Genomic DNA, 17812 nt, shown 5'->3' on the forward strand with positions numbered 1-17812 from the left:
AATGTAACTAGATAATCTCAGGGACTGCTGATGTTATCCTCACCAAACTCTGGGATGTGAAGTGGAAGTGTGGGCATTTATGTCTTACTGTCATTTTCTAGTTATTTTAAATGTAATATTTATATGTATTTAGTTTATTTCCCATTATCTAATATGTCGCTATAAATCACAAATTGATCCACTCTTGTCAATGTTTCACACTGCCTATTTGTTGATGTCAAATATTGTATCAATAATAGATATCTGTTGAAAGATATTATTAAATAATTGTGATTGATAGCTATCAGTATACTGTACGTACGTTGTATATTTCTAGGGCTGCATTAAATTAAACCTGACATTTAATATCGATAGGAATGAAAAACACTTTCACAAGAACAAAAAAACAATTTGGCTTGATGCACTGAAAAGTATTGTATTTCAATAAAATGTCATTTCATCTCAATTATATAATATTTTTGTATTAATGCTCATTATATCTCCAAGCTTATTAAAGAAGGAATCCTATAGAAACATATAATATGATAGTAAATCGAATGTAATGTTAGTAATCCCAAGTCCAATTTTTTCACTTCGAAAGAGTGTATAGCTGCCCCGGGGTACCAAAGGACATCAGTTTGTGACAGGCAGGTGTTGGATACCGAGACTGAAACTCCAGGGTTCAAAGTCCACTGGGAACCATCGGAGGAATCCTGATTGATACTGGGGTCTTGGTATAGCTGTAATGTATATCAATTGCCCACACTTTCTAGCTTTATTTGGAGTGTTTACCAGAAACAAGAGACATTGTACTGTTGTGCCTGATGTGTTTTCCTAATGTCAGGATTCTAGTCACTGTGTCGACATTGTAGTGCTGGAATGATTTGTTTAACAATGACTGGGAACAGTCCGGCTATCATCACAATCTCTCCCGACGATGTTGTGGCTCAAATACAGGGTAATATTTTCATTTGGGGTAAAACCTCAATCTGTAATATTTTCATTATAGTGTACAAAAATTTTATTGAGATCATGGTACCTACATATTTTCATTAGTAACTGATTTTTTTTTTCAGGTGAAAGTTGTCAAATTTTCATTAGATGAGATATTTCCTTAAAGTTTGTGGTAACAATCCTAGACATGCAGTTTATCAGACATTGAAAGGTGGAGAATCTTATTGTCTCTGACATTGTAAGGTTTTCAAATTTTATAACTTACATGTAATCAGAATGCCTTCTCTTCAACAGTGTTCCTTTAAATGTTTTTAATCATTTAAGGTGCGATGCTGTTATAGGTTTGATAAACGATACCAGTCATGTTTTATGCTGTTGTAGGTTTGATAAATGATGCCAGTCATGCTTTAGCTGTTATAGGTTTGATAAACGATGCCAGTCTTGTTTTAGCTGTTGTAGGTTTGCTAAACGATGCCAGTCATAGTTTAGCTGTTGTAGGTTTAATTAATGATGCCAGTATTGGTTTAGCTGTTGTAGGTTTGATAAATGATGCCAGTCATGGTTTAGCTGTTGTAGGTTTAATTAATGATGCCAGTCTTGTTTTAGCTGTTGTAGGTTTAATTAACGATGCCAGTCTTGGTTTAGCTGTTGTAGGTTTGATAAACGATGCCAGTCTTGTTTTAGCTGTTGTAGGTTTAATTAATGATGCCAGTATTGGTTTAGCTGTTGTAGGTTTGATAAATGATGCCAGTCTTGGTTTAGCTGTTGTAGGTTTGATAAATGATGCCAGTCTTATTTTAGCTGTTGTAGGTTTGATAAATGATGCCAGTCATGGTTAAGCTGTTGTAGGTTTAATTAACAATGCCAGTCATGGTTTAGCTGTTGTAGGTTTGATAAATGATGCCAGTCATGGTTTAGCTGTTGTAGGTTTGATAAATGATGCCAGTCTTGTTTTAGCTGTTGTAGGTTTGATAAATGATGCCAGTCTAAGTTGTTTTAGCTGTTGTAGGTTTGATAAACGATGCCAGTCATGGTTTAGCTGTTGTAGGTTTAATTAATGATGCCAGTGTTGGTTTAGCTGTTGTAGGTTTGATAAATGATGCCAGTCTTGGTTTAGCTGTTGTAGGTTTGATAAATGATGCCAGTCTTGTTTTAGCTGTTGTAGGTTTGATAAATGATGCCAGTCTTGGTTTAGCTGTTGTAGGTTTAATTAACAATGCCAGTATTGGTTTAGCTGTTGTAGGTTTGATAAATGATGCCAGTCATGGTTTAGCTGTTGTAGGTTTGATAAATATGGCAGTCTTGGTTTAGCTGTTGTAGGTTTGATAAATGATGCCAGTCTAAGTTGTTTTAGCTGTTGTAGGTTTGATAAATGATGCCAGTCTTGTTTTAGCTGTTGTAGGTTTGATAAATGATGCCAGTCTAAGTTGTTTTAGCTGTTGTAGGTTTGATAAACGATGCCAGTCTTGTTTTATTTAAGCATTGAACTGTTTTTGTATGGTATTTATGATCTTATTGAATGCCAGAGCTTTAATTTGCAAGCAAACAAATCCTGATGTCCGTAAGCAAAGCTCTGGCATTCAAATAGATCATAAATACCATACAAAAACAGTTCAACGCTTATATTTACGTTCCTTTTTCTTTTTTTCTTTTTTAAATGCTATAATTCATATTCAAAATTCATAATTCCTGCCTTACCGACAGTCAGCAGATTTTTACATGGACATTTTTTTTAAAAACTCAATTTTGTTTATCATTTTATTATCAACGTAATGAGCAAATGGCATAATTTTTATAACAAATAACGTAGACAAAATAATAAGTCGTTAAACTTAATTATAAACAATGTTTATTGGATATTGTAGTTCCGGTTTGTGTTGTATTAATACGCTGAAAAGTGTAGCGCGTGATGGATGGCATTTTAACGTACATCAGTGCCAGAGCTCTCAAACAGACTACTATATAGTGACTGTGCCAGACAAATGTAAATATGTTGTTATGAGTTTTGATAAGCAATGGCAGCCATATTTTAAGCTGTTGTAGGTTTGATAAACGACACCACTGAGACATTTGTATGCTGTTGCATGTTTGACAAATGATGCCTGCAGTCTTGTTTTAGCTGTTACACTGGTTTGGTAAAAGATGCCAGTTTTACTTTAGAACAAAGCTTGGTTTTGTATGGAGTATTACTAATGGAGGTATCTATAGCTACATTATGAGAAGGACTCGTTGAAGAATTTTTTTTTTATGTTGATAGGATGTTGCGAGACAATACCAAACCATGGAACAATCTCCCAACCATCTAACAAACATTTTTATAAGATCTCAAAGATTCTATTGATGAATGTATGCAAAAGTAATGTATTTACATGTTTATATAGGAACTGTTATAGACATTTGTAAAAGCGTGGTACTCTATAGACAGTGTACAAATATGGTACTCTTTTAGACATTGTACAAATGTGGTACTCGATCTTTTAGACATTTGTAAAAGTGTGGTACTCTTTAGACAGTGTACAAATGTGGTACTCTTTAGGCATTGTACAAATGTGGTACTCTTTAGACAGTGTACAAATGTGCCACTCTTTAGGCATTGTACAAATGCGCCACTCTTTAGACATTGTACAAATGTGGTACTCTGCAGACATTGTACAAATGTGGTACTCTTTAGACATTGTACAAATGTGGTACTCTTTAGACAGTGTACATATGTTTTGTGGTACTCTTTTAGACATTGTACAAATGTGGTACTCTTTAGACAGTGTACATATGTTTTGTGGTACTCTGCAGACAGTGTACAAATGCGCCACTCTTTAGACATTGTACAAATGTGGTACTCTTTTAGGAGTGTACAAATGTGGTACTCTTTTAGGAGTGTACAAATGTGGTACTCTTTTAGACATTTGTAAAAGTGTGGTACTCTTTAGACATTGTAAAAATGTGGTACTCTGCAGACAGTGTACAAATGTGGTACTCTTTAGACATTGTACAAATGTGGTACTCTGCAGACAGTGTACAAATGTGGTACTCTTTTAGACAGTGTACAAATGTGGTACTCTTTAGACATTGTACAAATGTGGTACTCTGCCGACAGTGTACAAATGTGGTACTATTTTAGACATTGTACAAATGTGGTACTCTTTAGACAGTGTACAAATGTGGTACTCTTTAGACATTGTACAAATGTGGTACTCTTTTAGACATTGTACAAATGTGGTACTCTTTAGACAGTGTACAAATGTGGTACTATTTTAGACATTGTACCAATGTGGTACTCTTTAGACATTGTACAAATGTGGTACTCTTTAGACAGTGTACATATGTTTTGTGGTACTCTTTTAGACATTGTACAAATGTGGTATTCTGTAGACATTGTACAAATGTGGTACTCTTTAGACATTGTACAAATGTGGTACTCTTTAAGTAGTGTACAAATATGGTAATCTGTAGACATAATGTACATAAAGTTATTGTATAGATATGATTTTATCAGTTACATTTTGATAGAAATTCTTTCAGGGGGACAAAGCTTTTGCCACTCAAATTTGGTTGATACTCAGAAATTATTTTATTGCATGGAGCAATTATTAGAAGTTGATTTCTACAATGAGGCTTAAGTATTTTATTGGCTCTAAGAATCTATCGCTAGATTTCTTATCTTTTATGTTTAAATGAACTCTGTGTGAAGTTTTGATATGACATCTAAGTTACACAATATAGGATCTTTATATTCCTGGATGGGATTTAAAGTCTAACCTGACACTGGATTTCCTTTTTACATATTTACCTGGTATTAAAAACTGGAGTTATGTTGCAGGGAAAGCTAATCTCTTCCTCAGATGTTACATGTTCTTAAAATCTCCAAATCCTGACCGTTTAGGTCGATCAGCCTACCAAACCTTAAAAGACATACAATGGTAAAATGAATGTAGTGTATCAGTTATAACTATTGTTTGTCAAGGCCACATAGGAACTGCCAACAAGACATCACACAAGATGACATCTTGGTAAAGTGTAGTGTGCAGTAAATAGGTCTTCAATGATGTATGATAGTATTCCGTCTGATGTTTTTGTTTTAAGGTCTCTCAGGAGACTCATTGTCAGCCAGATAATTACACTTTAACAGATTAAATTTTAGGATTGATATGTTAATGAAGATGTGACTCAATTTAATGAAACTTCTGAAAAAATATTTTCTTACAAATATAAATAAATGTTTTTGGCCCAAATATTTTTGTTTGTTACTGAATGTTATGTATCCCCAAAACAGATCGGTTGATAATCTACCATGTTCTAGATTGTGTAACCACCATCTCCTCTGGTTTACTTCGTATCTTTGGTGCATTGCTCACATTATTGTGATGACAATAGATATGAATGATTACCTGGCTAAAGAGGTAATAACATTTCAGACAAATCAACAAATTGTCTTTGAATCAGAATTTGGTGATATCCAAATGATTCTTTGTCTTTTGTTTGATTTTGAGGTTCTAAACAGTCAAATCAAGTTTGAGTGACCCTTTGACCTTTATTTGCATCGAAGTTTTAAATGGCAATGTGACTCTTTGTCTTTTATTATATTTCTTGCTTAACACACATATATAATAACCTTTCACCTTTTTAGTCCCTTACATTAAAGAGGCCATTATCATATTTTCTCTTGTGGTCTGATCTTGGTCTTTTTCAAACTGAGTTATGAGTCTTTGAACATGCAGAGGCTGGTAGGGGCCATGCATTTCTTATTCACTTTGCTTGGCTTTATTTCAGATTTTGAATGTCCATTATGTTCCTTTGACTTTTTACTTATTTTAGATTCTAAAGGATAAATTACCTTGTCACTTTTGTATGTCTACTATTAGTTGTACAATTTAACATTTGACCCCTGTCTTATTTGAAGTTCCAGGTATTTCTAAGTGTCCTTTAATTCAAGTTGTCGAACTTGTGGGTATTCGTTTGCTTCATGGTTGACATATCTAATTTACCCTATTCAGGTTTGATGTCCCCAAAAAGAACCTTTTGTAAATGACACTTTTTACTTTGATTTGTTTCAGGCTCTAGACGTCCAAGCGACCCATTAACATTTGTTCAGGATGACAATTTTTCCCAGCTTCAGCCTTTGACCATTTCTAATGGATTATCTAAATCAGAAGGTCGACTACCACCTCTCAGTCCAGGGTATCTCTCACCCAGCCCTTATGACAGATTCCAGCCTCCTCGTAGTCCAGGCTTACTCAGCACAAACTCGGCCTGGAGTGAACTTGCAAAATTACATTCCCGACGATCATCATACGGCGACTACACCGATGATAGGTAAGTCTGGAGGTGCTAGACATATCAACTTCTAAATTCTTTCTTGTATTCTGTATCTAATCCAGTAGTGTATTTAATTTGATAGCCTACATTGTAAGTGGTCCATTTTGTTGAAGATTGGATTTGAGGTCCATTAATCTATTAAGCCTGGATTGTTGGTCCATTTATTCCAAGCCTGGATTTTAGGTCTATTTCCAAGCCTGGATTTTAGGTCTATTTATTCCAAGCCTTGATTGTTGGTCCATTTATTCCAACTTAGCCTGGATTTTAGGTCTATTTATTCCAAGCCTGGATTGTTGGTCCATTTGTTCCAAGCCTAGATTGTTGGTCAATTTATTCCAACTTAGCCTGGATTTTAGGTCTATCTGTTCCAAGCCTTGATTGTTGGTCCATTTATTCCAACTTAGCCTGGATTTTAGGTCTATTTGTTCCAAGCCTTGATTATAGGCCCTTTTATACTAAGCCAGGATTGAAGGCTCATTTGTTTCAAGTCTGGATTGTAGGTCTGTTTGTTCCAGGCTTCTAGGATTGTAGATCTACTTAGCTTATTCAGTCTGACTTTACCTGGTATTAAAAACTGGAGTTATGTTGCAGGGAAAGCTATTCTCTACCTCAGATGTTACTTGTTCTTAAAATCTTCAAATCCTGACCGTTTAGGTCGATCAACCTACCAAACCTAGAACTGCTTTATATTTGGTAAAGACATACAATGGTAAAATGAATGTAGTGTATCAGTTATAACTATTGTTTGTCCAGGCCACATAGGAACTGCCAACAAGACATCAGGCAAGATGACATCTTGGTAAAGTGTAGTGTGCAGTAAATAGGTCATAGTGACCTACATATTTTGTGTTAGAGGTCATGAAGGGAAATGTCTTTCTGGGCCACATTTTCCTACACTACCACTGCTCTAACATAACAATAGCTGTTGATAGGCCATTTAGCAATACAATACCAAACCAACCTTACATAATACTTATGCATTGCTCAATAATTAGTGGAAGGAGACATGTTCAGATGGGTTAATTCATTGCAGCAAAATAAAGTCACTGTGACCTACATTTTGGGTGGCAGGAAACATGAAAGGAAATACTTTTAGTGTCATGCTGTTGCATGTGGCTTATGATCTGTTATTTAACTTTGCAAATAATGGATGAAGGGAAAAACTTGGCAATGATACAATATGATGTATGATATGTTTGTTTTGCTTTTGTTATTAGTTGCTGAGAAAAATCATTTAAGAGGAAGCAATTGATGTATTAACGTCCCAATACATATTGTAATTGAAGTAATTAAATACTTGCCTTATATGTGTAAATGAACTAATTGTACTGACAATTTCATTACCATGGTTTTACTATAAAAACTAACCTAGGATTTGTCAGTACTACAAGGTTGTGGAGTGAGGAACATGTTAATGACTTTATCTTGTATATTACTTCGTCCTATACGAGATAAGCTCTCCCTTGATACAAGAAAGCATTTCATTTAGCGTTCGATTTTAAATGTCAATCTATGATAAGTGCTAGCAGTTATTGGTATTCTGGTCAGATTTTTCTGTGCCATGATAAAATACAGAATCTCCCTGAGGTATGGTTTTTATAACTAGTCCATTTTCAGGGTTGCTGAATCGTCATAGCTTCCTCGTATCATTGTACATCTCTCTGAACAAAGCAGTATTTACTGTAGTGGAATCCAGCATGTTATTGTCTGTTCCTGTTGACTCAATAGTTTGTCTGGTAACAGAGAGTTCACGTTTATTAGACTGGAATGTATGTACTGTTTACTGTTACTTAGCTAAGGATACCTAAAGGAAATGTATTGGTCCCCTACCATTAACTCTAGGTAAATTCCTCCCCTGTCAATCTTGTACGTATGTACTAATGCCAAAGTTTGGTCAGGGCTCTAACAGCTTCATCCCTTGACAATTTTTTTCATAAAATTTCACACAACGATAAAGGACCATAATATCTCTGATAAGTTTGAGTTTCAGTCAAGGTCAAAATTGATGTTACTATTTTTAGCGGGGGCGGTAGGGGACATATTTTGCTTGCTTTTTATGTATCTGTTTACACTGTTTTGTGTGTGTGGTGAGGGGAGGGGGGTAATTATGTTTTGTGTGTGTGGTGAGGGGAGGGGGGTAATTATGTTTTGTGTGTGTGGTGAGGGGAGGGGGGTAATTATGTTTTGTGTGTGTGGTGAGGGGAGGGGGGTTAATTATGTTTTGTGTGTGTGGTGAAGGGAGGGGGGTAATTATGTTTTGTGTGTGTGGTGAGGGGAGGGGGGTAATTATCCCCTCGCGACGAAAGTCGGGGAGGGGATATAGCGTTCCGTTCGTACGTACGTACGTACGTATGTTCACTTTTTGTCAGCGCTCTTGCGACCTCATTTTTGAACGGATTCTGACCAAACTTCATATATGGGTCCAGCATGGGAATACCTCGAACGAGTTCGTGTTTCAGGGTGCCAAGGTCAAGGTCAAGGTCACCGTTACTATTTATAGAAAATCTTTGTCAGCACTCTTGCAACTTCATTTCTGAACGGATCCTGACCAAACTTCATATATGGGTCCAGCATGGGAATACCTCGAACGAGTTCGTGTTTCAGGGTGCCAAGGTCAAGGTTAAGGTCACCGTTACTATTTATAGAAAATCTTTGTCAGCGTTGTTGCGACTTCATTTTTGAATGGATCCTGACCATAATTATAATAACTATCAGGAAATGAAGTTGCTAGTGTGATGTGTAACCAGATACTGTTGAATGCATAACAATATATACCATATTTATCTGGCAATGAGCCCATGCCTGATAATAAGCCCATCCATGTCTATTGCAGTTCAGTGCAAATGACAACTGATGTTATTTCAATGTCCTGCAATAACCCCACCCCCCATTTTGCGTCAGAGTTCATGTGTTAGCACGCGAGGGGATTTGTATTGTTTGCGATGCCTTGTTATGTTTTGTGTGTGTGGTGAGGGGAGGGGGGTAATTATGTTTTGTTTGTGTGGTGAGGGGAGTAAATTTAAAGTGACATGATTTTAAGTTGTGAACAGCAAAGCCCTAGAAATGCAGAATTAATTATTGAAAATCTTTTGAATGAATGCATTATTATTTACAAAGGAGAAATTGCACGATGTAAAATATAAACAGCCGCAATGTTCTAAATATGGAAATTTGTATCTCTTCTAATACGGTATTAGAAATTTTTATTATGTTACTTAAAGGAACAGTGACTATTACTTTAGGTAGAGAGACAGTTTAGAGGATGATTGATTATAGCTAGCATCTGATAGAGAACTAACCGTTTGAACCCAACTTTTTTTTCTACCAACAGTTTGATTCTTAAATTTAGCCCCATTTTGCTGTATAATAATTCACAATAAAAGCTCTTATTATATTTTAAATATTTTTTCTTTAAAATTGATTTCTACAGTGTTTTAGAGGATACCCAGGAAGAACAGTAAGTCTGCACTTATAAAGTTCTGGAAGTGGTGTTTAGCACACCGTAGAAATTTGTCAAAAGCCTTTGAGCTACACATCCATAAGTATATTTCAGCATGGAGTTATAACCTCCCCAGAGAAATCATTTAGCCTTTATGTTCAACAAAAAGACCACTAAACCAAAGATTTTTGCAGTAATTTCATTAGTTTAGAAATATCGTAAAATTGAATTAATATACAACAATAGAGTTCACTTTTCTGACGAGTATTACTTCTAGTTATCTGTGTTATGGTTGTGTATTATATTTTTTAAGCTACGTTTTGATATCCCTTTTAGCAAGGGAATAATGTAAATAATGATTCCGTACAAAGCCTCTTCATTGCGGGGATGATGGCATTCAAGTAGTCCCTTAAATCTTTGATATTAAATTAGTATGTTTATTAGTATTTTCCAATAAGCTCTCTAAGCCTTATAGGTCTGCAACATTTGCCATTGCATTCACACGATTGAAGACTTTCTTAGTAATGAAAACATTATTTGTAAATTCTCTGCCACAAGGAAATGAGATTCTGCCCGTGAATTTGATGTTGGATTTTCAGTATTGGAATGGAAACTATTTGGGAAGAACCGTAAGTGTACTGATGTTAACTTTTATTTCGATTCTGTCTTTATGCTAGGTAAGGTTCTACACATTTACTATTGGTGACGGTCTATTATATTGTCCTTGAGGTGAAAGAGACATCTTGGATAACACCAAAACCATTATTTTTTATTTCAATAAAATTCAGAATGTCAGAAATCCAATATTAGAAATTATAAAACTTATTGAATTATAGGACTATTGCACCTTCTCATCAAGTTTTTGACATTTCTTTCAATATTTCTTTTGATTTGCGTCCGTCACCTCCTAGATCTCGGTATAAAACACTTAAGGCTCTTAATAGCACTATGATAAATTCTAGAAAGGACAGCCAAATGTATGATATTCAATTAAATTAATATTTGGCTCTCAATTAGTATTGAAAGGTGCTAACACCTCATGTATCTCTATAGAGATAATTCTTTGAGATAATGTTTATGTATTGTGTTTATGGATAATAATACGTTCATTTTATAGTTGATGTCGTCAGGTCATCTGTGTGAATTGTTGACCTCAAATGTTTAATGTCACCTTATAATCAAGGATTTGTTGTGGTATTTCAAAAGTAAAGCTTGAGTTATCCCAACATATTCCAACAAATATCATAATTTAACACTGAAATGTTGCTGTACTGTGATATACATCAACTGGCTCAAAGTGGCCATTTCATGTTATTTTTTCCTACAACATATGTAATCATCCAGAAAGGGGAATATGGACCTAAAATATTTTGTAAGAATTCCTTAGTGACAAACAGGATAGTTTTGTTAATGAAGCCCCCCCCCCCCCCCCCCCCCCCTCAACCCCCAACCCCCAACCCCAACCCTCTGAGGATTAAAGACAAGTCTTAAAGAACTTCAAAATATTGGAGGCAGTAATTTACTAAATTAAAGGAATTGGGATGAAGAATTCCTTAGCCAAAGAGAGTAAAATGTTTCCCAATCAAGGTATGTTATTATTTGCTTGGGATCCAATAGGGACATTTTACTGTAAGCAGAGCAATATTTAGCGCATCTACCCAAAGACCAATTGAATTTATGACATGTATGTCATCATTGCCTTGTCAATTAGTTTTAGAAACTAATTGTACAGAAGGTATAATAGATAATGAATACATTTTGTGTGGAACATTTTTGGCTAAGAAGACTGATGGTAGTATGTAAATTATTAGGGTTTGACCCCTGTTGGTCTAAGGACTAACACAACTAAATCAGCCAATCAGCTGCTGTTTCTCCGGAACCAAGTCCCAAATAAAAATGTATTTCTGAAGTTTGTACCAGGTAGCTATTTTCTTGAGTAATTAATACATGGAATAGGTATTTCCTTTATACGAGAATAAAGAGTAATGTCTTCAGACTTAAAAAAACAAAAATATACACCACTCTAAACTAGTGTAAAAAGGCATGATTTCTTCAGGTGGGGTTCTCCCATCCACTGTAAATGTCAAGATTACTGTCTTTCGAATAACCGTGTGCTCTTATTTGCTATCAGACCTATACAATAAGATCATTTATAAGGTAACGAAAACTTCAAACTTTAATTTGATATAATTTCATGTCATTTAAACTTCAAATGAGCGAATGAGGGGATGGAGTCACTAGTTAAACAACATACATGTATAGTAAAATATTTATTTGTGTGAGTCCTATAAGAGAAATAGGGCCCAATATCAGAATTTGGAATAAATCTTAAATAGGGAGAAGCTATCATTATTTGTTTTTGTATAGAAAATACAGTCATTTGAGTAAAAATTGTTGTTTAATAAAACAGTAAATTTCAATCAAAACTAGATATTTTGGCTTTTAATTGTAACAGCTAGCTATTCCATATGACAATGAAAACCATATTACATAAATAAAAGAGCTATTCAAGGCTGTGAGGCTTTTATTTATCATTAGTATGGTTTATTTGTTTGATGGGTTATTGCCCCATGAACAGCCGAGAACATTTTGCTGCAGGGTCTTCTTGTAGTAGCTGGTGGCTACCTCATTGAACAACATACAGGAGGCTGCTCACATACTATCAAATATGCCAAAGAAACAACCAAGACCATAGAAGATGATGTGTGATCTAAGAAACACAAATGTTGCCAAGTAGAGATCAAGCTACAAACCTACTTTCATTTTCCGAGGATCACAGATAAATATATTGATGTGCGTGTGTTTGGATATTTGTTTGTCAACATTGGTTGCTGTGGTTTGAAAATTAAGTAATTCTATATTTTTATATATTTTTCATTACCGTTTGAGTAAGCTCTGTTGAAATTGAAACTGGTAATAATGTTTAGCCATAATTTAAAATTATAGCAATACTGATAAAAGATAATGGCTTGTGTTGGTGGAAGGCTTGTCTCTGTCTAAGGGGAGTCAAACCCTAGCTGTATACTAAATCAATAACAAATCATACATCGCTGGGGTTTCCAAAGGCTGGATTTCCCCTTCTTTATCTTCCTATAGAACATTTCTTAGACAAACATATAATGGTGTATATTACAGAGGAATTTAGGGCTGTGTTGTGGGTACCAGAATTAGATTTCCTTTCTATTACTTGATTTCTGTACATTTAATCTGTCTGTAGTTGTTCTATCTTAAGTATGGTGATTTGGTCGAGCCAGGGCCGCCACAGTGTCTCCGTATCTCTTACACAAATGGTACGTCTCAAAAATCATTTCCGTTACCTGACTTGTATTTTATTTACATTCTTAGAACAGATCAGTTGCCTTCAAATAAAATTCGATTTAGATATCCATGCCAATTGAACACTGATATGTTTTCTCATAACTGCTAAACATGATTTCATGTAAAGGGACTGGAACAACCCTGGCTGTTAATGGGACGTTAAACAAAATAAACCAAACCATACTAAACCAAACCTTGGTGGGAAACTTACCAAAGAAATTGTCTGAAGATACAGGAACAGGGGATTTCGAGGTTTAATTAGCTAACTCAGGTGGGGTGGAGTTTTGAAGAACAAATTTGGTAAATGTTATTAATTTCCAGTTTTTCAAGAATTTTATCATTTTTTAGCACTACCATATTTATTTATATATAATAAACATACTCATACATAAAAGATACTACAATTATATATGGACACTAAAAAATCAAGATTATATTACGCATACAATAAACACATAAAAATAAATTTGGCACATGGGGCAAGACTCAGCTATAAATGTCTGTAGAACTGGCTGTAACTCTTGTTACATTGCTCCAGCTCTACCATGAGACACTGCTGTAACTCTTGTTACAGGTCTATGTATCTGTCATACATAATAATGGCTGTAACTCTTTGATGACATTGCTCCAGCATTACTTATAATTATGGCTGGCTGTAACTCTTTGGTTCGTTGCTCCTGCATTACTTATAATTATGGCTGGCTGTAACTCTTTTGTTACATTGCTCCAGCATTACTTATAATTATGGCTGGCTGTAACTCTTTTGTTACATTGCTCCAGCATTACTTATGATAATGGCTGGCTGTAACTCTTTGGTTACATTGCTCCAGCTTAACTATAATAATGGCTGGCTGTAACTCTTTGGTTACATTGCTCCAGCTTAACTTATAATAATGGCTGGCTGTAACTCTTTGGTTACATTGCTCCAGCTTTACTTATAATAATGGCTGGCTGTAACTCTTTGGTTACATTGTTCCAGCTTTAATGGCTGGCTGTAACTCATTGGTTACATTACTCCAGCTTAACTATAATAATGGCTGGCTGTAACTCTTTGGTTACATTGCTCCAGCTTTACTTATAATAATGGCTGGCTGTAACTCTTTGGTTACATTGCTCCAGCTTTACTTATAATAATGGCTGGCTGTAACTCTTTGGTTACATTGCTCCAGCTTAACTATAATAATGGCTGGCTGTAACTCTTTGGTTACATTGCTCCAGCTTTAATGGCTGGCTGTAACTCTTTGGTTACATTGCTCCAGCTTAACTTATAATAATGGCTGGCTGTAACTCTTTGGTTACATTGCTCCAGCTTAACTATAATAATGGCTGGCTGTAACTCTTTGGTTACATTGCTCCAGCTTTAATGGCTGGCTGTAACTCTTTGGTTACATTGCTCCAGCTTAACTTATAATAATGGCTGGCTGTAACTCTTTGGTTACATTGCTCCAGCTTAACTTATAATAATGGCTGGCTGTAACTCTTTGGTTACATTGCTCCAGCTTAACTTATAATAATGGCTGGCTGTAACTCTTTGGTTACATTGCTCCAGCTTAACTTATAATAATGGCTGTAACTCTTTGATTACATTGCTCCAGCTTAACTTATAATAATGGCTGGCTGTAACTCTTTGGTTACATTGCTCCAGCTTAACTTATAATAATGGCTGTAACTCTTTGATTACATTGCTCCAGCTTAACTTATAATAATGGCTGGCTGTAACTCTTTGGTTACATTACTCCAGCTTAACTTATAATAATGGCTGTAACTCTTTGATTACATTGCTCCAGCTTAACTTATAATTATGGCTGGCTGTAACTCTTTGGTTACATTGCTCCAGCTTAACTTATACTCATGGCTGGCTGTAACTCTTTGGTTACATTGCTCCAGCTTAACTTATACTCATGGCTGGCTGTAACTCTTTGGTTACATTGTTCCAGCTTAATTACTTATACTCATGGCTGGCTCTAACTCATTGATTACATTGCTCCAGCTTAACTTATAATTATGGCTGGCTGTAACTCTTTGGTTACATTGCTCCAGCTTAACTTATACTCATGGCTGGCTGTAACTCTTTAGTTACATTGCTCCAGCCTTTGGACCTATATATAAATATGTAGGTTAAAAAAGAATTGTTACAATATGTTTGGGGTCATTTTCATGAGAGATTGGTTGTTAGCCAACCCTTATATTTTTACATGAAAATACTGCCCAAACTCTGATAATAACATCATTGCTTTAATTTGCACATCTTCCAAGCAAATTTTCATTTTCCCAAAATCATTATTCTTTAATGATTTACTGAATTGCATAAAATATATTTGGACACATTCTTTCACAGTTTTTAGCTATTTTTTCCATCTTTTCTTAATGCAGAGTTATCTGCTGTTGTAAGCAGGTATTGATTTTAACATCATTTATTTGTGAGAATAAAATCATAAATTTGTGAGAAAACGATGTAATTTTCTCATGCAAACTGATGACACAACAATCAATACCTGCTCATGAGAGCAGATAACTCTTCTTTACAAAAAATATGGAAAACAGTTTTGTGGTAGAGATTTTAGTGGATACTCCAATATGAAATGATATTGTAGTATTATAACAAGTAAATTAGTTGTATTGATTATCCACCACGTAAAATACTCTCTAAATTGTCTATAATATGGATGTACATGTATTTAGTTACTGAAATTTGAATTCATGTTTAGCCCCCAAGATGTGTTGTTTCGGTAGCACACTACAGTAGGACAGGCTGGCCATGGGCGATTTTTGTGTTAAGTAAATAACTCCTGTATTATGATATGCATAATAAATGAAAAAATAAATGTACACTATAATTGGTATATTCAGTATGAAGTAGAACATACAGGCTTCACATTTGTTAAAACAAAAATTAATAAATTGGTTCCGGATTTCAAATTTCCGGATTTTCCGAAAGTGTGTTTACACAGGAAATTTAGTTTTGCCTGCAGCGAAAAATGGAAGCCCACCGAAAAGGTAAGATAGCAGGAAAACTTAAGTTACAACATGTCAAAACAAGATTAAGTCTGTCTTTGTGATAGAGATATTTAATTTCAAGTACCTAGGTTTCAGAAATTGTGTAGAGAATTGTGTCATTTTGGGTCAAATATCATAATATTTTGCAATTTTTTTTAGCATTTTTTAAGCTGTTACCATGGTATTCACAGCTCTAAAGATCACAGAAAATATAAGTTTACTTATCCTTCAGAGCTGTATTAAAATTGCAAATGTTGTACAGATTACAAATATGTATACTTTATTAGAGGTAATATGTAGGGTTAACTGGCAATGTTTACATATCTAAAACATGTGCCATATTTTTTAGAATTGGGCATTTTTACTGTACACTGCTACCTTACATTTAGAGCAGGTGATCAGGTTACGAAGTATTTAGAGTGTTGTGTGTGGTTGAAAGGTCAAGAATCTGGAAATGTATTCCAAAGATTTTTTCATCAGGAATTCCAAGTCAGAGGGAGAATTCTTATATTTCATCAAATGGTCAAAAAACAATGAAAAAAATAAGAACACTTGCTAACGGCTCCTACTTAGTATCAAAATCTTAAACAAAGTAAACCAACACAGTATGCAGTATTCTAATCGCCTTTTGTCGGCCGTCGTCTGTCCTGCATTGTCCGTTTGTAAACAGTTTACATGTGCATTTTCCACTTCTTCTCAATAATCAAGAGGCCAATTAAGAGACCTAATAAACTATTTCTCATTAAGCAAGACATGTGATATTGGGACTTTAGCATGCTGGAGTGACCAGCTATTAAGACTGTTCAAATGAATGACCTTGACCTTCATTCAAGGTCACAGGGGTCAAATATGCTGAAATCTTAAACAACTTCTTCTCACTAATCAAGAGGCCAAGAAACCTGATATGGGGTCTTGGAAACAAGTACACTGTACAAACCTTGTTTAATTTCTTTGTTATGCTTAAATATAAGCTGCACTTACGAGCAGGTATTAATTGTTACTTGGTTATCATGTTTCACCAAAAAATGCTTCTTTTCTCACAAATTCCTGATGTTCCTACCAAATGCAAATTATATGTGATAATAACCAATACCTGATCAAAACAGCAGATAACTTTGCATAAAGAAAAAACTCAATGGCACAAACTGATGAGCTTGAGCTTCATTCAAGGCCACCAGTCTCAAATATGCTAAAATATTTTAAATGTCTTCTTCTTGAGAGCCAACTCACTTAGAAACCTGATATTTGGCCTGTAGCATGCGTGGCTGAATGAAATTGACCTGAAATTTCAAGGTCACAGGAATCAAATTTGCCAAAATACATCAAAACTCAGATGACCAATAAGACCCATGGGCCTCTTGTTAACATCAATTTGCCAGAATAAAAGGTGACCCTTTGAATAATGGGAATGGTTGACTATCTGAAATAGATTATATGGTTTCCAACAAGTTTTCCGTGTCAGAGGACAATTTGAATATTGCATTGATAAAATCCATTACAGGCCTTTTGTTCGGTTAAGTAACTTTATAATAAAGTACAATTACCTTTTGTTTATTTCACATTTTAGTTGCCTTGCATGTGTACTGATACACATGGAAGCTCCCGCATTCCTGAGTCGTTCTTGGTATTGTCTCACTCCAGGGCACTGGTGATGATATGGTGTTCTGACCAGTTTGGGTGCAAGCTTGGTGTAAATACATCAATCTCATCATCACTCTGTGACTAATTAAAAACTGGTGTTTTTAACACAGTGAAGTTCATAAGAGATGCCACACAGTTTTGATATGTATTTTAGAAGTGTTCAAATTCCTG

At 35.0% G+C, this 17812-nt stretch overlaps 1 protein-coding gene across 7 annotated transcripts in view; it reads left to right on the forward strand.

Moving 5' to 3' along the window:
• LOC117337215 overlaps positions 1-17812 on the forward strand; it is a 107003-nt gene that overhangs the window by 60845 nt on the left and 28346 nt on the right. For all 7 annotated transcript variants that reach the window (XM_033898079.1, XM_033898077.1, XM_033898073.1 and 4 more), the window contains one exon: positions 5985-6243. In XM_033898079.1, the coding sequence (XP_033753970.1) occupies positions 5985-6243 (259 nt within the window). The remainder of the gene's footprint in view (positions 1-5984; positions 6244-17812) is intronic.

This window comes from Pecten maximus, chromosome 11, assembly GCF_902652985.1.
Source record: "Pecten maximus chromosome 11, xPecMax1.1, whole genome shotgun sequence".
NCBI classification, from domain to species: domain Eukaryota; kingdom Metazoa; phylum Mollusca; class Bivalvia; order Pectinida; family Pectinidae; genus Pecten; species Pecten maximus.